This window comes from Macaca mulatta, chromosome 12 (assembly GCF_049350105.2).
Source record: "Macaca mulatta isolate MMU2019108-1 chromosome 12, T2T-MMU8v2.0, whole genome shotgun sequence".
NCBI lineage: Eukaryota > Metazoa > Chordata > Mammalia > Primates > Cercopithecidae > Macaca > Macaca mulatta.
The window spans coordinates 74085268-74109432 of NC_133417.1; the positions used below are offsets into that span (position 1 = coordinate 74085268).

General features: G+C 38.9%; 1 protein-coding gene across 1 annotated transcript in view; it reads right to left on the reverse strand.

Annotated features, from left to right (window-relative positions):
• LRP2 (LDL receptor related protein 2) overlaps positions 1-24165 on the reverse strand; it is a 213508-nt gene that overhangs the window by 18972 nt on the left and 170371 nt on the right. Inside the window, exons 57-68 of the mRNA XM_015110294.3 lie at positions 23910-24038; positions 22829-22948; positions 21384-21500; positions 20536-20652; positions 19374-19511; positions 16750-16872; positions 13075-13203; positions 8446-8577; positions 7356-7487; positions 5530-5673; positions 3880-4045; positions 2015-2143 (exon numbers count right to left, since the gene is read on the reverse strand). Coding sequence (XP_014965780.3) covers positions 2015-2143; positions 3880-4045; positions 5530-5673; positions 7356-7487; positions 8446-8577; positions 13075-13203; positions 16750-16872; positions 19374-19511; positions 20536-20652; positions 21384-21500; positions 22829-22948; positions 23910-24038 — 1576 coding nt within the window. The remainder of the gene's footprint in view (positions 1-2014; positions 2144-3879; positions 4046-5529; positions 5674-7355; positions 7488-8445; positions 8578-13074; positions 13204-16749; positions 16873-19373; positions 19512-20535; positions 20653-21383; positions 21501-22828; positions 22949-23909; positions 24039-24165) is intronic.

Below are 24165 nucleotides of genomic sequence, written 5' to 3' on the forward strand. Positions count from 1 at the left end.
CGTCAGTCCCACTTTCTCTAGGAAGTGGCCCTTCTCACTCTCACCCACACTGACCTCACATGTCACATACTTTATCACCGGTTATACTAGCAGTGGATCCCAACCTGCAACATTCAATTCAGTGCTACTTTCTCCATAGAGCTTCCCCGGACCCTTGTAAGGTAGGAGAACTATCACAGTGTTTTCCAGCAGTTTCTGCATGACAATTCTCCCTTTCCATCTTTATTACAGTCAACAGTTGCTGACTAAAGGAGCATGGTGTTATTTTACCCATCTATGTAAATAAGGGATAGAAACCTATGACAAATTTATAGGTCCTTTGTACGATTCAAATGAGTTTATATATGTAGGACACTTAGAGTAGCTGACACACAGCAAGAATATAATAAATGTTGGCACTTTTCATTGCTGTCAGTGGCATTATCAGTAGTTATCATCTTCATCGTCCTTTGGACCCACTGGCAGATCTGATACCACAGAAGCTGTAAGAAGCTTTAACATATCATATATGCTTATGCTTATAAAACTTATGGGTCATGAACCTTTCAAATGGATCATGAAATGAGGAGGTTGTAGGTTGAGTCTGGAGGCCTTAGGCCGTGAAATCCTTTCTCACTCCTTTCTTACTTCCTATCCCTCCCAGGACTACACTGAGCCATTCTAGAGAGAAAGGAATTACAAAGACAAAAATAAGAATTTCTGGCCGGGTGCAGTGGCTCACACATGTAATCGCAGCACTTTGGGAGGCCGAGGCGGGTGGATCACCTGAGGTGAGGAGTTTGAGACCAGGCTGCCAAACATGGTGAAACCCTATCTCTACTGAAAATACAAAAATTAGCCAGGTGTGGTGGTGGGTGCCTATAATCCCAGCTGCCAGGAGGCTGAGGCAGGAGAATCACTTGAATCTGGGAGGCAGAGGTTGCAGTGAGCCGAGATCAGGCCACTGCACTCCACCCTGGGCAACAGAGCAAGACTCCATCTCCCAAAAAAAAGAATTTCTATGAGGGATATCAGAGGATGATCATAATATCAGATGAATTTAAACATTAGTTACAGAGGAAAACATTGGAAACAGTCACATCATTCACACCATAGAACACACTGCATCTCTTTGCTCCTAAGATATTGTGTAGATAAGATATAAGTAGCAATGACTAATGTTGAGGATGAGTCCTCATTACAGGTTAATCTTATCAGTCAAGTATTTTTCATATTTCATTGCTGAGTTTCTAAGGGTATGATTTAACATATGAATATAACAGAATCAAAGTAGTAACAGCTCATAGTGTTCTACCTACAAATACTGGCATAGCTACAAAGGGCTAGACTGGTCCTGCCCAGGTAGGAACATTATTTGGGGTTATTCAAAAAACTTTTTTAAAGTGTCACTATTCTGAAGCTAAATATGTATGTAATATGTAAATACCAAGTCATTTCAGCTTAGTGATTATTCAAATAAATGTCTTGATATGTAGAGAAAAATAACAAAACTCGTTCTCATTTACACTGAGATGATTTATAGATAAACTGCAAATTGGAACATTTCTACAAATGGATAATACATATTTATACATGTGTCATTTTAAATATTTATGTATTTTGGATATAAATGTTTAATTTTTTAATTAAACATGACCAAATCCCTAGCTGAATTTCAATGAATGAGTTACTTTAAAACATCTAAATGAAAGGAAAAACAATTCTGCTGAAACCTTCATTTAAAACAGTTAAATCCACAAAGAACTTTAGAGTTCAGAGCTCTAATTTGGCAAGGAATCCACATAACCAGAAAGATTCTCAGATGTGTTCTCAAAGGAATTTCCCGATCAGAAATGGTTGGTCCTATGTGATCTCAAGGGCATGTTATAATTCTTGAAACAGTCATAGACACTCCTCCCAAAAACCTGAAGGACAATTTCAGTATAACTAGGAAAAAACATTATAAGAAACATGGAGTATGATGAGAATCCAGGGAGAAATATCTAGAACACTGAAGACTTCTCCAAGTACTTACCCTAGTTTGGGATTCACAGCAATTGCAGCTGGTTGATCCAGGTCAGTGGAAATCAGCCACTTTCTGTACCTTCCATCAAGTTTAGCCACCTCAATGCGTTTATTCTTGACATCTGACCAGTAAATATGCCTGAATTCAGACGGACAAAGTTAAACAACCGCAAAGCCTAGAGTAATCATTACTGGGTAAGAGGTGTGAAGATGAGAGCATTTCATTTGAAAGTTCTGGCTGGTGAGAGAGCTGCTCAAATACCTATCATCGGACCATAGTCCTCTCTTGGGGAACTCCAGCCAAGGCGACATCTTTGGCAGGTTACACTTGGAAGAGTAAGGAATTGAGGGGACTCCTGCCCTCAACAGCCAAAGCACCTGAATCACGCAGGATCCGCAATGGAATTAACTCAATTCCAAAGACTAAACAGGAAAGTCAAATTTCCAATCTGTTTTAACTACAAGCCTGCTAAAAACACAAGATGTGGATTGTTCATCCCCAAGATAACTACCATAGACCCAGCAGTCAGACTGGCCTCTGACTGGTGTTATTATGAGACATGGGCTTCTAGGTAGAAGTCATAAGGCATCGTGGGGCTGGTGCCTTAACTCTGACTGCCCATGAGTCTATTTCCTCCTCAGGAAGGAGCCCCATTAGAATCAATAGGAACCTGGTGTCAGCTCAAAGATGAGTGGAAACAGCCTTTCAAAATAACAAACTCAACTGTCCTGCCTTATTTCCACTTCTGAGGCTTCAGGTCTCAGTCTCTTACAAGCAGAAAAAGTTCCACCACTTTCTTAATTCTCTTATTCATTAAGGCTGAGAAAGAGGTAAAACTTCAAACAAGAAGACAGATCTGCCATTCCCTGGTTGGTTTTCAGAAGAGAGTGTTAATGTCTGGAGTTCTGAGTTCCTGATTCTAGCAACAGTTCTCTAAGGCCCTGTTTCTTGACCAAAATTGCTGAAATGAGTCTCCTGTTAGCCTGCAGGCACAGCAGGACCCAATTAACTTCTTCAAAGACGCTGAAGTCTTCCAGGAACACCAGCCACATTTTTTAAAAGGTGAAAAAGAATTTACACTGAAAATAACTCTCCATTCTCCAGGAGGCAAGTGACCCCTGAACCTTCCCCATCAAGCATGTTTATGTTATTAGTTCATTTTCAAGGAATCATTATCCCACCAGTGTAAGTCAGTGCAAACCTCTTCCCTGAAGAAGGAGCTTACTAACTTCTCCACATCCGTTTGTACCTCACACACCTACCTCATAACCCTACTTAAGGTTCTACTTAAAAACCATCCAAAATGTGTGACTCTGGTCCCTGGGCTACTAGGTCTAGAAGAACAGGAGAGACTGACACCTCTATTACTCAATTCCAAAGACTAAACAGGAAAGTCAAATTTCCGATCTGTTTTAACTACAAGCCTGCTAAAAACACAAGATGTGGATTGTTCGTCCCCAAGATAACTACCATAGAAAAAAAAGTTTCATCTCAACTGCTTTGCTGGGAGATCTGTGAGGCTGTCCCATTTCTTCACAAAATGAACAGTGTTGCCATACTGAAAGTTAATTTTGGAATCCAGAACTCTGTTGGCAAGAATGCTATCCTAGATATATAGTGAATCTTGACCTGGGTGCTTTCCCAGTTTTTTTCATGGCTCACAAAGAATACAGGATATGATAATGTCTCCATGACATGCTGGGATAAGTGGAGGCAGTTGCTGGGGCTTCAGCAAGCCCAACCATTGCCCAGCTGCACTCATGGCTGAGTGTACCCATATCCAGACCCAGCCTCACTCATGGGCCATGGCGAGCAGTAGAGAACTCTAACCAGGAAAACAGAACAAGTAAGGGGGGAATGTATGGCAAATTTACCTTCCAACCCAGTCCACTGCTATTCCATCTGGCTGCATTACATATTTCAGTTTCAGGTCAACTTCCTGCACAAGATTATTGTGGCCGGATTCAAAGTTGGGGATGTAGGCACGTTTGATAGCACCAAACCTAGAGCCCTCCCCTCGCACGGTGTAATATACAACACCTACAGAGGAAGACACACAGGTCAGTTTCATATCAAGAGCATCAAGTAATGGAAGAACTGGAGTCTAATCAAGTGAAGCAGTGTTCATTTATTGACATCTCCATCTCCCTCCTCACTATTGTTATAATATGAATAATTCAATAACATCTGTATAATCAAACCATAAAACCCATCAAACTTGAGCTATGAGCTACAAATGCTTCAACTGAGAACTTAGTGAGATTTAGTCATCTCTATTTAAAAGTGATTCATTTAAATGTATTTCAACAAAGTGCTTATTTACTTTTATTAGGATCAAGTTCTAGTTTCCAAAACAGAATGTATAGAGATAAACCAGGGCAGGCTGTTGAGAATTTGAAAGTATACTCAAGATCAGAGGCAGTAAAGAAGCCATGTCAACGAGAAGTCCTATTTTATGTACAGACAAAAGGATGGTGGACAGCAGGCATGTTAAAAGCATAGGAAGACTGTGACTGTACAGGCATGCACTGGACACCCACTGCTTTCCTAGGTATGCACCATTCTTGAAAAGTGTATTGTATTGCATGAATATGTGTGAAAATACAACAATAATAAATCCTATATTGACATAGTTATTAATAGTTTTCAAAGCCTTTCATCTCATTCAATCTTCAAAACAACTCTCAGAGGTAGGCAGGCAGAACAAGATTACTACTTGATTTTGTAGATAAAAAACTGAGATTCAGAGAATCGTTACAATTATTTAGGATCATAAAGCTAGTAGATAAGGGAGACTGGCATAAAAATAAGTTTACAGGCATAGAAGACAAGTTTTCTGACTCCTACCCTACTATCATCTCCCCCAACACCAGATAGAGCCATGAGAGATTCAACAATAAGCATTATTCATCTTTTTCCTTCATTCAACTAAATTTTTTGATTACCTACCACGTAGAGTGTACTAGATGTTGGGTCAGATGCTAGGCATTTAGAGATAAGTTAGATTCAGTCTTTGTCCCCAGAAAGCAGATGTATAGAGGATAGAAAGATATTATGTGGTCAACTAGCTATATAACTTAGAGTAACATGTGCCATAAAATGACATAGGTTCATGGTGAGCAATCATAGAACTCTGCCAGGAGGAGTGATAGAAGTTGTCACAGAGGTGGTGACATTAAACTGGGTCTTTGAGGTCTGGGTAGAAATTTTCAAGGTGTACAACGGTAGGAAGGAACAAGATCTGCAGTATCAAGGACAAGGAAATTTCAAAATACAAAGAGATGTGAGATGGTTCAGAAAGGATAAACCCCAGTGATGGGAAGAGTTTTGGAAAGAAATCAGGAAAGATTGGCTGGGATTCAAGGCCACACTAAGTCATCAGGAGCATGCTGGGTTGGAAGAGTATCCTCTTCCACTAATGCAACAAAATTCACTCATTAAACAATAAATTCTTTAAAAGTCAACACCTTAAAATTCTATAAAGTCACTTAATATCAGTGAAAGATGCCAAAGTTTATACTCACTGAGGCCTATGTCCTCGGGATCCCAATCATAATCAACAGCTTGGATATATTCCTCATCTTGAAGATACTCTGAGAACCTCTCAGATGAGAGATTATATTTTCGAATTCGGACATTGTCAGGCAGTAGCAACAAAGGAGAGCTACCTATAAACAAACAAAGGGCTACTTTATCTGTTTGAATTATACTTTCCTTAAAGTATGATATAAAATGCACAGTATGTACCTGCCCCTTTTTTAAAGAACATCAGTTTCTATAGGAATCTGACTATCTCTGTTAATCAATAAAGTTGACTATCCAACTGGGTTACAAAATCCATGAGTTGACATTCTCATCTCCACTTCAAGTGGAATGCTAATATGTCTCTTAGGGACATTATCAGTTCTTTATTCTTTGTACTCAGTGGTAGTTTGGAACAAAGCTAGACTGAGAACCCTACGTAGAGTCCTCATTTTCACTGAATTGTTTTTATTTACTGACATCAAAACAGACAAGACTGCAGACATTCTATCTCACAAAAGAAATACTTTTATAATCTTACTAAAAGTTTACCAGAAAAGTCTCATTCCTTATGCTTTCCTGACAGATTTTATGATTCTTTTTAGCAGGTAATCAGCTCTATGACCCAATTTAGCTCCTAGTTAATGAAAAAATAAACCTGACTTGTCCTTGATTTAATTTTTTTTAACCTAAAGCAGCTACTTAATGGTGACTCATCCCAAGATGCACTGTCTAGAATTTCTTAAGTTTAATTTACTTGCATAATGTCAATTGAATCCAATTTAAGTAACTTTTAGAAGTTCATTTTATGTATTTCCTCTATCTTGACATTATGTTTTATATGAATATTCCAATTTGTTTCAGTCATGTCCTTAGTTAAAAGATTTAAACATTTAAAAATTTGCTGCTTAATTACCAGACCAACTGTTCAAATGCTTTCATTCTGGTTTTCATTCACTGTCAAGAGTGTTTTGAGGGTAAAATATTAAAGTATGCTAGTCAAATGTATGCTTTAAAAGCTCAATTTGTATGAAGAAATTAAACAGCCATTTTGGCCATTTACTCTTAATTTACAAAATAAAGTGCTATTTTCTTAACAAGTTCCTGAAACTCTAGTACAAACTTCAAATTCAAAATAAAGACCCATGCCTCTTAGCTAGGACATGATGATTTAGATCAGGCCTCTGGAATTTGGAGTATAATACTTCTGACTTACATTCTTTCTCTGTTTTTATCAGGCCCGATTGTCAGATACTGGTATCAACTTAAAATGTAAAACTCATGATTGAAGTTATGACTGTGCCAGACTCCTTTTTGCCTGTGATCAGTAGTCCATGAACAATACAAAAGGGATATGTCAGCAGAGTATCCTTGATTTGCCCCAGTTCATAAGCCTTCTTGGACTATTGGGACTCAAATCTTATTCTCAGTAGAGTGGTAGCTAGAGGGCCTTGTTACTTTCCTTCTATTGATGACCGTCCCACAGGCAAGATTTTGTTGTTGTTTCAGCCTTAAGAAAGATGACCTCTTGTCCACTTTTTGAAGTTTTTATCAAGGTGGACAAGAGGCTAAATCCATTATAAGTAACACCCGGCTCTTGTTTGAACTGATGCGTATTTGTTGGGGGATGTAGCTATTGTTTTAAGCTGGCAGGGGAGGAGAGCAAAGGAGTGACTAAAGAGGTGTTAGAAGAGAAGCAGCTGGCGAGTTAAAAACAAAAAAAGAAAAGAAAAACTCTGAGAATCTAAAGTTTCTTTCCTCGCATAGTGTACTCAGCAGTATTTATTTCCCCCAAAAGTCAATTAATCCTGACATGAACTCATCATACCCTCAGCGGCACATCGTTTTCCAGGGTGGTCACTCATAGACGTGAAGCCATCAGCACAGACACACTCATAACTTCCTTTGGTATTTCTGCAGTGCTGGGGACAAGTCCCAAATTGCTCACACTCATTGATATCTGTAGGCAAAATAAAACCAAATATGCAACATCTGCTCCCATCCATTCCTTAGAGACCTTGCTTCTGTTTAAATCCATATTCACTAGCAATGAGGACTGAGAAGGATACAGACGAAAACAAGCAATGATACAAACATTTGTGAAACACTAAGTTTCAGATACTGTTTCACATGCTTTCCAAATATTTTCCTTGTTTAATCTTGCCAAAAGACTTTAAGAAGTATGGATGATTAAGCCCACAGTCCCAAAGCTGATAAGCAATGGAGACAGGATTTAAACTCTATGACTCTGCAATAGCAGAGCACATTTTCCCTTTCAGAAGGCATATGTTGTGTTGTATCGTTCAGTGTCCCTTCACTTCTGCTAACTAGCTTCAGGAACAGGAGTCATTGATTTGGTTTTTCAATAGAGTTCTTAAGCTTCAGGTCCAAAAGGAGCTCTTACAATCTTCTATGACATATCATGAATTAGAAACAGTAAATTAAAATACTAGAAGGCATCTAAAATCACAGTCATCACTCACCATCTTGATAAGCTATCTTCTGACTCCATACCTTACAACTCATCTATGTCTGGCATAAGTAGGTGTGTATAAATATGTGCTGGTTGTTTGACTTACAATGAAGAAATAAGCCTAGTTTGTTTTTTAAAAAAACTTTGATTTCACACAGTGGTGCAATAAACAGCCATCATCACCAAGGCCTTCATCATTCATATCAGTTCCACAGACTCTACTGAGCACAGAGTATCTGACAAGCACTTAGGTAGGCACTGGTCAGATAGCATGCATACAGGCGGGGGAAAGCAATTCTTCAGTAGTTCAATGACCTAGAACCACGAAACCATGGGTATGGTACCATTAAGGGAATTAAGTAGTGATTTATTTAATAAAGGGGAGTGGTGGAGAACCTTAAATGTAAAGTTCACCTAAACAGGAATTGGAAAAAATATACTCTACCTAGACAGGAGGTTCTGTCAAAAACATTGGTTTCGAACCCAGCTGTACAGGAGCAGATAAATCCTCCTTCATTTAATTGGGTACAGTTTTGCTCGCATATATTTTCAGCACATGTTCTTTCTTTTCCTTTATCTGAGAAACAAAATCCCAGCATTACAAACCAGATCAGCCACAAATAACAGTCAAGTGGTGTATCAAAAGGAGCACCTACTAGTAACCAACTGTAGGACATCTTGAGATGACCCCTTTCCATAAGACTTTGAGAGGACAGAGGGCACTGGGGGAGTCTGGATTCCTATTTCTGATTGTGGCCTGAATACCGTTTAGATAAATGCATATGATGTTAAAACCCTAAGGCAATTTTCACATTATATGCAGCACTCCCAGGCTCATCCTCAGAGCATTCAATTTTGGACTCCAGAACTATGAAGCCTGACACTCCATAGCTGTTACCACCTGCTCTACTATCTTTAATCCTATTGCATATAGATAGATTGACAGATAGATAGAGATAGATGATAGATCGATAGAGAGATATTTAATAGACAGAAAGAAAGAAAGAAAGAAAGAAAGAAAGAAAGAAAGAAAGAGAGAGAGAGAAAGACAGACAGACATGGATACATATAGATTAGAACAAAATTACAAATAGGAGGAAATTATAAAATTTTAAGAAGACTATAATTTGCCTAACATTGACCAATTGATTATATATGTATATACACACACCCACACACAAATATATATGGTATATCAAGTGTTGACCAAGGTGCAGTAAAATACAGAGTTCTAAGTCATACAACTGCTCTTAGAGCCATAAATTAGAACACAAGGAAAGAAATTTTGTACTATGTATGTATGCATCAACGCCTTTAAAAATAGTCATACTCTTTTGCCCAGTTATTCCATGTTAATGAATTTTCCCTTGAAAAGGAATAAAATATGCAGTATAATTTATGTTTAAGGATTATAACAATATTTATAATAAGAACATTTGAAAACAACTTGAATGTATGTTCAGTGATAGGGAATAAATTATTTTATAGTATACTTTAAACTAAGACATTACTGATGCACCATTACTTTATGTAACACTAAAATAGAATATGTCTGGAACTTACACTGACATGTTATTAATTGTAAGATATATATCTTGGTTTCAGAAATGTTAAAATATAAAAAAATACATCTTAGAAGCAATAAGTTATGATTATCTACATGATGAATTGCTATGTGATTATTAAAATTTATAGTTTCAAATGATACTTTGACATGGGAAATATCTATAATAAATTGAAAAAAAGACCGAAAAACTCCATTTAGTATACAATATTTCTTAATTTTTAAAAATACTAAGAAATATTTCTTACATATACAAGTGCAAAAAAAAGATAGCAAAAGTACACAAACTTTAAAGGTTAGTTCTCTTTTAGTGATGGGATTCAAATGCTTTTTACTTTTGATTATTATTGAACTTTCACAGTAAAAAAAAAAAAAACAACTCATAGTTTATTTTTGTAGAGCCCATATAAATGATCCTTGTTATTCTGATGCAGATGTTCCAGGACGGACTTTTAACAGCTCACACTCCACCCTAACACTTCATTGTTCATCATTGCCCCAAGAGCTTGTCTCTACTGATATCTATCCAAACCGTCTGGCTTTCATCCTTGTCATTCTTATCAGTTTGCTTCTTTTATCCTCCATCTATCCCCAAACCTAGGTCTTACAGAAAAACTGGTGAAGATGAACATAGATAGTAAGTGATAATGGGGGAAAGAGAGGCAGTGGTTATCTCCATTAAAGATTTAAGCTTCATCTACCTCTCAAATAAAAAGTCTCCTGGTCATAGGCTTCTGAGTATTTTTGACAAAGAGATTGTGGTATCTCCTGGTTCAATTCTTTCAAATATATCTATCTGTCTTCTATAGTATGCAATGAAGTGAACTTAATCACTCTCAGAGTCCTTTAGGGTAAATGACCATATCAGTATATGTGGTCTGAGTAGATTAAAAACACTGAGTTTCAAAAAGAAAAATAACCAAAATAAAGTACAATGAAATTCAATGGAATGCTGCCCTTGGAGTGCAGACTTCAAAACTGTACACATGAAAGTCTTATAATAAAGATCCTAGCCTTTATTATAGGAGCTCCTAACAACTATACATTGCTAAAACATCTATTTAGATTTTCTATTTTTTTCATGAGCCATTTTCAGAGTTTTGTGTCTTTCTAAGAATTTGTTCACTTCATGTAAGTTGTTTAATTTATCGCCATAAAATTTGTCATAGTATTTCCTTACTTTTAAATTTCTGTGAGGTTAGCAGTGATATCCCCTCTACATTGCTAAATGAATCTGACTTATGTTTATTAACTTGGATATCATGGAGCCAGTCACATAACCTCCATGGGTCTCCCATGCATCACTAGACTTTGTAATTTCCCCCCAGTTCTGAAATCTATAAAGGGATTAGGGGTCCCAGGAGTCAAGAATTTCTGGAGCAAGTGATCCACTGAATGAGTCATGCTTTTGTGAAGCAAGAGTCCTTAACAAGAGCAGAAACCACACAACACTGTAGGATTCTTCCTAAAATGTGATGGCTTTCTTATCATTGTTTTCATTTGAAAATGATCACCATTTTAACCCATATAACTGATTTCCCCAAACCCAAACATATGGCACTCTATTTATAAAAGAAATACCCTACTTTCCATTTTATGAAGAAGAAATAAGAACTACCAGAGAAACAGCAAGTCAATCTATCTTTATGACCACATAAATAATATTTGCAACCTGAGGTTAACTTCTTTCCTTTATACCTGATTGGTGCTAGAAAAAATGCTAATGTATTTTCATCCCCAAAAATTTGTCAAGAAAGTAGATTTTAGGTGCTCTTACTACAAAAATATTTTTTTAAAGATAACTATGTGAGACAACAGATATGTTAATTTGCTTGACTATATATAAGTCAAGTCACTATATATAAGTATATCAAAACGTCATGTTGTACACCTTCAATTTTAAAAAATAGAACAATGTGTCTCATACACTTCAGTGATGCTTTTGGAGAAGAAGAAGAGGAAGGAGGAGGAGAAGACAGAAGAAGAAGAAGGAGAAGAGGAGGAAAGAGAGAAAGAAGGAGAAAAAAAGAAAGGCAAATAAATTAACAGCACCCAAGAACTAGTATTTTAAAAGAGAATTCTATGCCTCAAATTATTAGTCCAGAGAAATAAGACTGAATTCCATATCACATATCCACTTAATATCCGAAAAGAGAAGCTGCTTCCATACCTGAATTAATGTTTGTGCTACTTATTTCGTTTAAAACAAAAAAACCTGCTACTAATTAAATGCCATTTGAAAAGAAAGTACTGTAGTCTATTTTAAGCCTTTTAACTGGCACAGGCAACTGAAAGAGAAACCAGTGCTTGACTACTGGACCCAAGTCCAACTTGGAAGTACTCCAAACTCCTGGAACTGCTCACCTATCAGTCTCTGGGAGTTAGAACCCAAACTTGCCATTCAGTTTTGTGAATTCTATCATGTTCAGCTTTTAAAATATTTAATCAAGTCACTTAAGTCTGTCAATAACTCCAAGTCCCACAGAAAATGTATGTGAAATAAATGGCAAGCCAACTCAATGTGGCTGGTTATTCACACCCCTTTGTAACTCATGCAGGAGAAAAACTGATAGAAAATCCTTTGGATGCCTCAGAAAAAAATCAGTTAGAGCCCAAGAAGTTGAAAGCACATGGAGCTCACTAGGATGACTAAGCCACAGGCTCCTAGAGTTTGAAGAATGGCCTCCTTCGTCCTGTGAGGAAACCAAAGACCAGAGAGGTCAGTATGTGCCCAAAGTGGTACCGCTAGTGGCAGAGGTCCAGAGGCCAGCCCTCCTAACCTGGACTCACATGACTGCTCCAATTCTGCCTCTGCCATTCTGTGTGACCTCAAGCAAGTTACTTAAGCTCTCTGAGCTCTATTACATAGACAATAAAAGCAACTCAATGGGGCTAACTTGAGTAACCCATTAAGTAACATATGTGAAAGCACTATGTGAGTCATAAATGGACTACAAAGGTGTGACTTAGTAACATGGCATTCTAACATTTCCATCAAAACATTGAGCTAGAATTGTTCCTTGGTTATGTTCATCATCCTTTTCCTACACAAAGTGCTTCCTCTACTTTCTTTCTGTTTGTTTGTTCATTTGTTTTGAGACAAGGTCTTACTTTATTGCCCAGGCTGGAGTACAGTGGCACAATCACAGCTTACTACAGCCCCTGCCTGCACTCAAGCCATCCTTCCACCTTATCCTCTCGAGTATCTGGTACTAGAGGTGCGCACCATTACACCCAGCAAATTTTTGTGTATTTTGTTAAGACGGAGTTTCGTCACACTGCCCAGGCTGTTCTTGAACTCCTGGGCTCAAGTGATCTGTCTGCCTCGGCCTCCCAAAGTATTGAGGTTACAGGCATGAGCCACTGCATCCAGCCACTCCCTCAACTTTAAAAATAAAAATAAATGTCCCTTCCCAGGTCCCCTGTGGCATTCCCTTCTTGCTCAAACACCCTCAGAAGCTTTTTCAAGTACCAAGGATACTGCATTTGGCTTAAGATTTTTTTACTTACTGCAACCCAGTTCATCAGACCAATCACCACAGTCATCGGCATCATCACACACATTGTCGTTTGGAATGCAATGTCCATTGCCACACTTATATTCATATTCCGTACAAGGTTTAGGGGTTGGTTTTCTACCTGTATGTAAGAACAAATTAAAATCAAAACTTTTTCTTTTGTGAAGCAAGATACTTCCTTCTATGACAGAGACAGTTTGTACTTACCAAATAAACAAGTGCTTCCCTACATTTCCCAGTCTCCCTTGCAGGTGGGTTAGGACCATGTGACTAGTTCTAGCCAATGTATTGTCAGTTGGAGGTGCCGTGTGTCACTACTGGGCTGAAGCAATGAAAAGCACACGTGCCTTCTCCATGTCTCCTGTGCTACTGCAACAACCTTGGAAGCCATGTGTTCCAGGCAGCACAGCTACAAGATGCAGGGAGGACTTTGACACTACCGCAACCTTCAAGTTTGTATTCCTGTTATTATTATTATTGGCAGAAATGAATCTGTGGTTATAGCATTAATTTATTTGAGGCATAGCACAAAAGGATGAAAGCCCAGAAATAAAATATTTTTTTAAAAATTTGAGCAGATTTCCCCCTTCCCCAAAATCTCTTTCCATTTCCCCTACTAAAAATGCCACTTAAAAAAAATGGAGGAAGATATTTGTAGCACATGGTCAAATCCCAGAATCCATAAACTTTTATTCTTTTCAAGGAGCAGGATTTTAGTCTGGGAAACCACTACCAGCCACCACAGGAAGCAAACTGCAACATTTCAATGGCTTAAAATGGCAAAGGTTCATTTCTCACTCATGTAAAGTTTAATGACAGCCTAGAAACCCTCCTCCATCCTATAATTATGCCATCAGGAACACATTCAAGGTTGCCAAGGCAGGAGAAGATCAACATGGTGGAAGCACACAGCTTCTTAACTTCCTGAGCCTGGAAATGACAGATATCCTCCTGCTCATGGTCCATTGGTCAGAACCAGTCACATGGCCCCGCTCTAACTGTAAGGGAGACTGGAAAAAGGAAGAATGTGCATTCTCATACAATTCACCCTTGTGTCACTAAATACTCCTTTACGATTTTCTTCTCATACGTGGAACACCCTTAACCCCTTCCCAAGGAACATAGCTTAGTCCATTCAGAAACTGAAATCCAGGACCTCTGCGTAATGGGCAGTAGCCACTCAGTCAGTTCCAGATGTGGTTCCTCTTGGTTGGGAGACCCATAAACTAATAAACAATCGGTGCCATCTGTGCCCGATAGGTAGCGGTGGAACAGGGGCAACGCAATAGAAATAAACACTCCCATGGGAAAGAAAGAATTAGAGAGTCGTGGCAGTCACCAAACTATAGCAATTCTGAAGTCCCACTAGGCTAGGATGACACATGTTGGCACAGGACAGTCCTGATTCATGTCTGCTGCCCCAGTGGAATTATGAATAGCACCACCTTCACTTTCAAAAGCACACTGGCTTGGAAAGGAGAGTAAATCACATAGTCACTCTGGGCAGACATTGTAAAGGTCCCTTCTTTGGGGAGTGGAGGGTATTTATTGATTAGCTCATGCCTCTGCTCTGGCAGGAGCTCCTGTGTCAAAATGTCTCTCATTGTTTCTGACTCTACCCTTTGAGAGTTTTTCCTTGTCTATTTTCCTCTTCAAATGGAGAGGGAAAGGGAAATATGCTCCCATTAGGACCCACACAGCTTTCTCACCCCACTTCTTGCTTATAGAAGGCCGGGAGCCCAATAGTTTTTTGTTTTGTTTTGTTTTTCTTTCAAGTCTCAAACAGTCATAGCATTTTGGTTTATCTGGTTATATCTCGCTCTCAGAAACCTACCAGGCATTTGATCTGTTTGCTTCTAGCCTGTTCTAAAAGTTAGTAACCTGACCTAGTGCTCTTTTTGAGCCATAGTTCTCGAATCTGCTTTTTTCTTTGCTTTCTTTCTCTCATATAATTCTGTCTGAACTTATTGTCACTTACATCCAATCCATGTAGAAAAACAGATGGGCAGTCATTTTATCCAATGAGGAGGTGTTATTGGGCCTTCGTGTCTCAAAGCCTTTTAAACTTCAGACTTTTACTGTTTGGGATGTAGATACAGTTGGCTTTTCTCACACAGCAAATTTCTGGGCTTTATTTTATTTCTGCTTATAAGTTAACCAGTTCTTCCCTTAGCTTCTCTCTTTCTTATACTATCTTGCCAAACTCAGGAATGGCAATCAATGCACATTACTAACATTCTATCTTCTAACCTCACTCCATGATTGACAGGTTCAGTAAGCATGTGATCTGCCTTCCAGTTTTTCTGAGGTGACAGCTTTATCAAATGCTTTGACTTTGCATAACATGATCTCCATCTTTCCTGCTTCCACCATCAGTGTCCTTGTTGCTTGCCTCCTGACTGTTAACCCAATGCCAAATATTTTATGTTTTTGATGTGGAAGTACTCTACTTCCCTCATCACTCTATGTTATTTGGAGCAATTCATACTAGCTGTTGCAACCAACAGATCCTAAAGTCTCAGGGGTGCAACATAATGAAGCCTTATTGAGCACTCATATAAAGGCCAACGCTGGTTCCACAGCCCGCCTGCATCTTGCAGCTGTGCTGCCTGGAACACATGGCTTCCAAGGTTGTTGCAGTAGCACAGGAGACATGGAGAAGGCACGTGCGCTTTTCATTGCTTCAGCCCAGTAGTGACACACGGCACCTCCAACTGACAGTACATTGGCTAGAACTGGTCACATGGTCCTAACCCACCTGCAAGGGAGACTGGGAAATGTAGGGAAGCACTTGTTTATTTGGTAAGCACAAACTGTCTCTGTCATAGAAGGAAGTATCTTGCTGGAAGTAAGCATTCTGTGGCAAAGCATTCTAATACCACATCAATACAAGAAATAGAAAGTGGAAAAATTAGGAATTTATCTTAATTTTCCCAGGTAATGTCTTTTTGGGGAAAAAAAATAACTGGAGTCAGGGAAATGATTTTCCTCACTGACTTTTTTCTAGGCAAATTAAATTGCCCAGAAAATTGGTCAACTTTCTCCTTCAATGGATAGATTTTAAAACATTTTGAAAGTGCAGAAAAAGCACAGACATTTCAATGCCTGAAATGTTAAATGCAGCCGGTTTGAAACTTCTATCTTAAACTAATCTATCACTTTTCTCTTCTGGGAAATGAATTTTCATTTTCAACAAGGATATTAGATAAGCTATGTTAACACCAGGGCTGCCTTGCTTCACATGATCTCTGCAGCTGGGCACCTGCCTAGATTAGCAATTAGCAACTCCTGAAGGCTGAAGAATGATCAAATCTTATATCTGAAAAAATAAACTATTAACTTGTGAGGTGTGGCTCAACCAGTATTTAGTGTTTGTTCTCAGTTTCTTATGAGAAAAGAGGAGGAGAAGGCTTATTAAATGTTTAAACAAAGACTGAAAAATTAATGGATTTGCCAGCATTGTGCTCAAACGAGACAGGAAGAATAGGCAGGGTTACATGTAAGCAATGCATGTGTTCGTATGGTCTTGTAAACAATTATGTCAGCAGAGATCTGCAATCATGGGCACAACTCTATAAAACAAACTGAAATCCCAGAGGTACATTTTACAACCTGCAGACCACCTGGGGTCCTTCCTTTTTCCTTCTCCCTTTTGACTTTTGCTTACAGTGCTCCTCTGTCTCATCAGTTCCATCTCCACAGTCATCCACACCGTTGCACACCTCATGACCATAAATGCAGCGATTGTTGTCACACCGGAAACGGTTTGGTGAATTACAGGGAACATTCACTGACAGGAAAGATGGAAAAATGAAATTACAAGTTAACAGTAGAATTTAAGTGTTAATATCTAAAATACTCCAGTACCAGCACCAGGCTTGCTTCATTCATGCACTCATTTACTCATTTGATTAATCAATCAGCAGATACACTATATATCCAATACACGCCAAGGTACTGTGCGAGGCACTAGATATGATGGGAAACAAGAAAGACACAGTCCTTGTCCTCATGGAACTTTCATTCTAGTAGAGAAACAGACTTTTCAAATTAACCATTCAATTACAACTACGAAACATCTACTGGGGTAATCTGACATAAGTTAGGGAGAGGAAGGCTTAGAAGAAACTTCCCATAGATTCTGAGTCAGGGAGGAGCATGGCCGGTCTCTGGACCTGAATAAAGGCCTCTGTTGCTGCAGCACAGAGTGTGGAGCACAATGGTGGCTGTGAGGCTGGACAGGCTGGCAGTACATGGGCTCTTATCCTAATAGCCAGGAAGTCATTTGTTTGATCCTTCTGATGGCAGTTGTCATACAGTGTCTAGAGCATGAGTCTTTTACTGAAGCTTTAAATTGTGTTGGATTTTCCTTCCTGAATTCCCTCACATCTTACATTTAAAATCGATATCTCACGATCAAACCCTGACACACTTGCTGTCCAGAGTGAGACCTCTAGCTGCTGCCTGTACAGCTGTGAGGTACTCAAGGGTAGTCCCCAGGTCCCCTACTTGTTTGGTACAGGGAACATGGTTCACTATACATGTACCACAAATTCAGTGAACTCAACATACATGTGGTCTTCACATGTGATCTTCCACATGGAGGATTTGGGCTGTCTGATTTTCCTTCTGCCATTGTATCACACACAGGGATCAAGAGGAGAGACTTGTAGTAAGATTGATTGAGGGGAAAAGGTCAGATCGAAGGGCTGGTTCTTGGAAGTATTGTTATTAGAACTATTGCAATAATTATTTGCTGCGAAAGGCAAGTTCAATATTATAAAACATTGTTGGAAATTGTTTAAGGTAGCTGTGTCCCTGACTCTCCAAAGTTTATTTTTTACTAGCTATGGGCACTTTACCTTATGGAGAGAAGAGATTTCCGAAGGACTTTTTTGAAAGTTAAACATGTCTAAGATATGTCTCAAGACTCATGAAGTTCAAAGCAAAACAAGGTTAGTTCCTAAGAAGTAAAGAAAAATGTTGGGATGCAACTGTGAAATATAATGAACACTAATTAAAGTTTTCTGAGGAGAAACAAAATACTAAGACATACCATTTTCACAAGTCAAATCTCTGGGCTAAAAATGAGTAGTGATGAAGCTGGGAAAGGGGATGGAAGATGCAATGTGAACTTCCAACAGGAGTGCTTCTCAAGGTCTTGTTTCCTAGGTTAAGGGCTTTTACTTACACAAAATCCTGACACTTTAGTTTGCATCAGAATCATTTGAGGGGCCTGTTAGTGTATAGATTGCTGGGCCCTTAATTTTCTCACAAAATTAAGGCCATCTTGGGGAAAGAGCTTAAAAAGCAGAGTCTTTGAGTTAACGTCTTTCTTTCCTCTACTTCTCTTGGGCTTGATTTTTTATTTCTATTTGGATAGGGTGCATCCCATGAACCTGCATTTCTAACATGTTCCCAAATGGCACTGACATTCCTAGTCTAGGGAAGACACTTTTGAGAACTATTACCCTAGAGTTTCTCCAGTGACTCCAAGCATGTAGCAAAATGACTGAAACAAACTCTATTTTCATTCACTTCATTAAAATCAGTAGTTCTCAACCAGGGGACTAAACTAAAAAGCTAAGAAGCTTTTTAAAAATACATATGTGCAGGCTTCATTCTTGGAGATTCGCTTCATCAGGTCTAAGCCTAGGGTGAGGCCAGGGCATGTGATTTTGAAATATCCCTCCTCTACTGCTACTGATATGTACCTGAATTGAGACTCACAAAAAAGCAGGGTTTAAAATGTACATATCTATATATATGTATGTATAGATACACACACACACATATGCGCATCAATCAGCAAGAGGGAATTAGATGGCCTTGACTTACCATGTTAAAAGGAAGTGACTGTAAAGATTAAGAAAGTCTCAGCATTTTCTAAAGGTGCTCCAGGAAGCTCTAGGGGTTTGGAGAGGTTACTTCCAGGGACACCCAATGTAGGATACAGCAGGAGAGGTACAGCCCCCTCCCTACCCTTCCTCAGACTTCAACCACAACAGACCTGCCTTTATTTATGCACACTGGGTTTTCAAGCAACATTTCCTTTAAAGACATTGTTTTCTAAGACCATAAAATGTTTAAAAACATGGAGGTTTTCCCAACTTTCTCAGGTTACAGAGAGAATTGAAGCTGGAAGACCCAGTGAAATAAAACCAATGCTGATCCCGTGTCCAGTCCTAAACAATTGTACAACTGCTCTCCAGGCTCACATGCTACATGTAAGAAACACTGAGATTTGACAGACAACACCACTCCCATTCACTCCGTTTCTCTCCCTCTTACAGCACAGGTGAAGTTCTTCATCTGAACCATCGCCACAGTCATCATCGCCATCACATTTCCAATACGGTGGGATACAAACATGGTTTTTGCATTCGAACATAGTAGCCTGGCAGTATGCACCATCAGGAAAGCGTGTAGCTGCCATGGGGGAGAAGACATATTCAAATTATTATACAAATTGACTACTTTGGGAAAGCTTCCTGCTATTTCTCCTTTGGCTCTTGCCATTATAGCCTGCTCTTCTTTATTCATCAAGATGTATAGTGGCCTTGACCTGTCTGAAAGTCGAATGGACTATGTCTTAAGGGCAGTTGTCAGAGCTCAGTTTCCAATGGCATGAATCATCCATGGCATGGACAGCACTGGACTTAGTCTCTACAGGCAAATGTCAGGACTGGTTTTACCCACATACATTTATAAAGTCCTCTTTGGCAACCACATCATCAACAATAACTATCATGGATGGTTATCACGGATGATGGTTATTGTTGATGGATCGGCAATAATGATGTATCAACAGTTTGCATTTATTCAAATGAGCCATAAAGATTCAAATCTGAGTAATCATATTGACTTTCTAGTTTTTGTAGGGAAAAGAAAGAGAGATCAGACTGTTACTGTGTCTATGTAGAAAAGGAAGACATAATAAACTCCATTTTGATCTCTCTCAGTCTTCTCAGTCTCTTGTCCCACCTGATGAGAAATACCCAAAGGTGTGGAGGGGCTGGCCCCCTTCAAGTTTTAATCATTTTTATACCCCATCATGTGACTGAAAAAAATTTTAATGCATAAATTCAAAATGTTCTAATACCCCACCCTTGTTCTTTAAACTAGTGTATTCATTGCTTGAATATTTTTTACCTGAAATGTTTTTTTATCTAATTAATGATTTGTATAGTAGCTGATAATATATGAATACTTTGTTAGCACAAATTACTTAATATATTCTCCATTTAAAATAGCAAATAAATGCACTTGAACGGCCATTGTGAAATATATGATTATGATGACTTAGAACTCAGGTGAACTGATCATTATCAGTGCATGCTGAAGAGACAATACCTATGGCCTTTTAAACTAAGAAGTGGTAGCTGACTGATGTCTAAACTATCATATCCATACTCTCAGGTAAACAGTACTACATATGTGTCTAGGGACTTACGACAATCAGCTTCATCAGAGGCATCCAAACAGTCAGCGGTTCCATCACATTTCAATTCACTGGGTACGCAATGTCCACTTGTACACTGAAAATATTCAGGATGGCAGGTCCTCATCTCTGAAGAGAAAAGATTGTCATTCTGAGAAGACCTTGTCATTTTCAGGCAGAGATTAGGTACCTGGAGTACAGTGGGTACTCCATCACATTCCTATCTACACCCTGTGACTGGCTCACAGCAAACCCACATCTTGTGGTTAGCAAATTAATACACTCTCAAAACTCACACTTTCCCCACTCAACATACAGAGATGGAAGTACCTAGCTCCCTTCTATTAAATAATCTCCAGCTCTTAAGCTTTTCCTCAGAAATCAGAATTCCCCAATTTTCAATGTTTTCTAATTTTCCTAAGACCCAACACCAAATCAGTAAAGAGCTATAAAAATTACTTTGGGTTTAGGATTCCCTTCTCAACGATCTGACCTCTACACAAGACAGTCATAGTAGTATGTGTATATTCCTTAAGGTGACTTTCCGTGGAATAGTAGCAAGATCAACGTCTTTGTTCACAAGGCTAATGCAGATTAAAATCTACTCCTAAGAAGGGTTGATATTAAAATTAAATTTTTTAATCCCTGGCTATTTTCCTCTATTATGACTGATCTAGACTGCTATGAGTTAAGAATAATGCATAGAAAATACAGAGCAGAAGATACGGTGTTATGCTAAGGTTTATATATTACACATACACTAAAATCATTTTCCTCTAAAAGCCTTATAAACACTAATGTGAAGCCCCTACACTGTCACAGTACAAAATTCTATGGTAAGCTTCTCAAATGACAGTTACCACAGTCCCGTTCATCTGAGTTGTCCCCACAGTCGTTGTAATGGTCACAGATCCATCGTGAGGGAATGCACTGCTGATTGACACATCGAAACTCGCTCTCCGTGCACTCCCGGGGTGCTGGAAAGGAAAGGCACCTGACCATGAGTGTGCACCAGGAATCACACACAGGAGACACCGTGTAAGCTGGCCAAAGTGCCCGGGTGCCCAGCGCCCTCCTGTGTCCCAAGCCCCAAAGGTGTGCTTGGGCAAATTATTCACCCTCCAAAACTAGACCTTTCACCTTAATTTTGAGTCTGTAAAGAATGGCCTTTATTAAGAAGTTTGTCCAAAGGTGATTTTTTGATCTCTCTTGCTTGCCCTCTCTCTTTTTTTTTTTTTGAAACAGGGTCTTTCAACATTGCCCAGGCTGGCTTTGAACTCCTGGACTAAAGTAATCCTCCCAGCTCAGGCTCCTGCGTAACTGGGACTGCAGGTGTGTTCCACCATGCCCAACTTGATTTTATCTTAATTTTTTTTATTTCATGAAACTCTAGATAACCTCTTATAGGATTCATCATGAACTTTTATTAATAAAAGACAAAATGCCACTTGGATTACCCTTTTGTATAAGTTTTTAGCTAATTGATATTTGCAGATGTAGTCAGCTTCCTAAATCTCTCATTGCCTATGGCAAGTAGTGATCACTTCTTTCTTCCAAAAGATAAATAACGTTAGAATGTATTTCATTAATCAATTAGAAATTGATGCATATCGTGAGTCAGTGATATACATTCTGGGCAGGGCTTCATTCAGCTTGCTTTCAGAACATACATTGAGTGTGTTCTGACCATCTAGTTTGATATGATCTCAGCCTCTTGACTTCGTTTCCTCAACCTCCCTATCCAATATCTTGTAGTCAATACCTTCAACTGGGAGAAACTAAAACCTGTCCTGTTATTTAACTATTAGCCCTCCTAAAACAGTCAGCTGTTCTAGGAAGTGTAATAATGCAAATACAAGTTCTCTCTCCTCTCCTGTGAAGGCCATTTTGGGGAAAGAGCTTAGGAAGCAGTGTCTCTGGGTTAGCACCTTTCCTCTCTCTACTTCTCTGGTCCTGGTTTTCTGTTTCTATTCTATTTATCTTTTTATATTTTTCCTTTATCATAAGTCACCACAACTTCTTTTGGAAAAAAAAAGTTGGGTGTGAATAAATTCGACACAGAAAAGATATACTTCGGTAAATACCTTCATCCAAAAGCTTGATTTGAAACACCTCAGAAGGAGAAGATGCTTATGTCTCTAGTGGAAGAGAAAGTAGAAATGTGCTGACCAGCAGAAAGAAAGAGATCAGACAGCTTGATATCCTACCCATTGAGGATCAATGACATAGACAGTTGAATTATGGACAAAAAGCAAACATCACAGCTCTGGTGGCACATAAGGACCATAGGACTGTGAACACTCACCACAGTTTTCCTCATCTGAGTTATCTCCACAGTCATTTTGCCCATCACACTGCCAACGAAGAGGGATGCAGTGGTGATTTTTACAGCGGAAATCCCCCACAGGATGGCATGTCCTCTCCTCTGCAAAGCAGTCATTGCAAAGACTTCATAAACCATTGGCAGAGAAATGCACAAAGTAGTATTGGCTTCCTTGTGAGACAGTCTGAGAATTGTATTAGCACACTCTTGAAGCTCCAAAGAGAGGAATGCCAGCAACATTCATGGTCAATATTCCGTCTTTTAGCTACCCTGAACCTATCCTACCGCTTGAAACTCAATCCATTCCCTTTGGTAGGAACCGTGCAAAGAATGAAATGGTATGTGGTTTGTAATTTGCAACAAAGGCCTGGTATGGGAGGCTAAAATGATGCCATAATAAATAAATATTTTGATCATATTATCTTCAGTCAATTGGACTCAGTGTCCTTAAAAGAATTTAGTATCTTCCTTACTTCTCTTCCAACTAAACCTAACACACATATTCACAGATGCTTTGGTTTCAAGTTAGACTATGACTAATCTTGACAAATTCCATTAATTTATCTGACTTTCCCATGTTACCAGAGGGACTACAGATGTCCAGTAGATAACGGGGAAAATCAGAGAGACATTCAGAATATGAAAATCCCCAAATAAGAAATATCCTAATTTGGAAATATCGTTTTTAGAGATAGATACCAAGTCTTTTCTGTAACCCCTTTCTACCAATTTCAACCAATTTATAAAATTAGAGAAACAATTTAAACTTGTCAAGTATGAGTAAGAATTCTACATCTGGAAGAAATTATGCAAGTTTCTAACATCTTAATAATGTCTTCCTCAATGACAGCATGATTTAAAATGCTATAAATTCAATACTCCCGGTAACCCTGCAAAATGCTACAAAATGTAACATGTCATTAGAAGAATCAACCATTTTTTTTAAAGAGGTAAACAAAGAAAAGATGACATGGGAAATACACTTTCATCTCTCATCTAATAAATGGCGCTTGACACGTGGACTTGCTTGTCCCTCCCTCCACTCCCCTGCAGCCCCTCCTACCACAGCCTTGCTCATCACTGTTGTCCCTGCAGTCGTCTACACCATTGCACACGGCCCACTTTGGGATGCAGCGGTAATTTGTTTTGCAGCTGAATTCTGTGAAGTTGTCACAGAGATGGGCAGAGCTCACTGAAAAGGGAGGAGGCATCAAAGTCAGAACTGAAGGTACAAGAAAGCACCTTTCCATTGTCACACTGAGGCTGTGGTACTGAGGAGTAACAATGACCATGTTACCAAGAAAACTGACTCTGGCAAT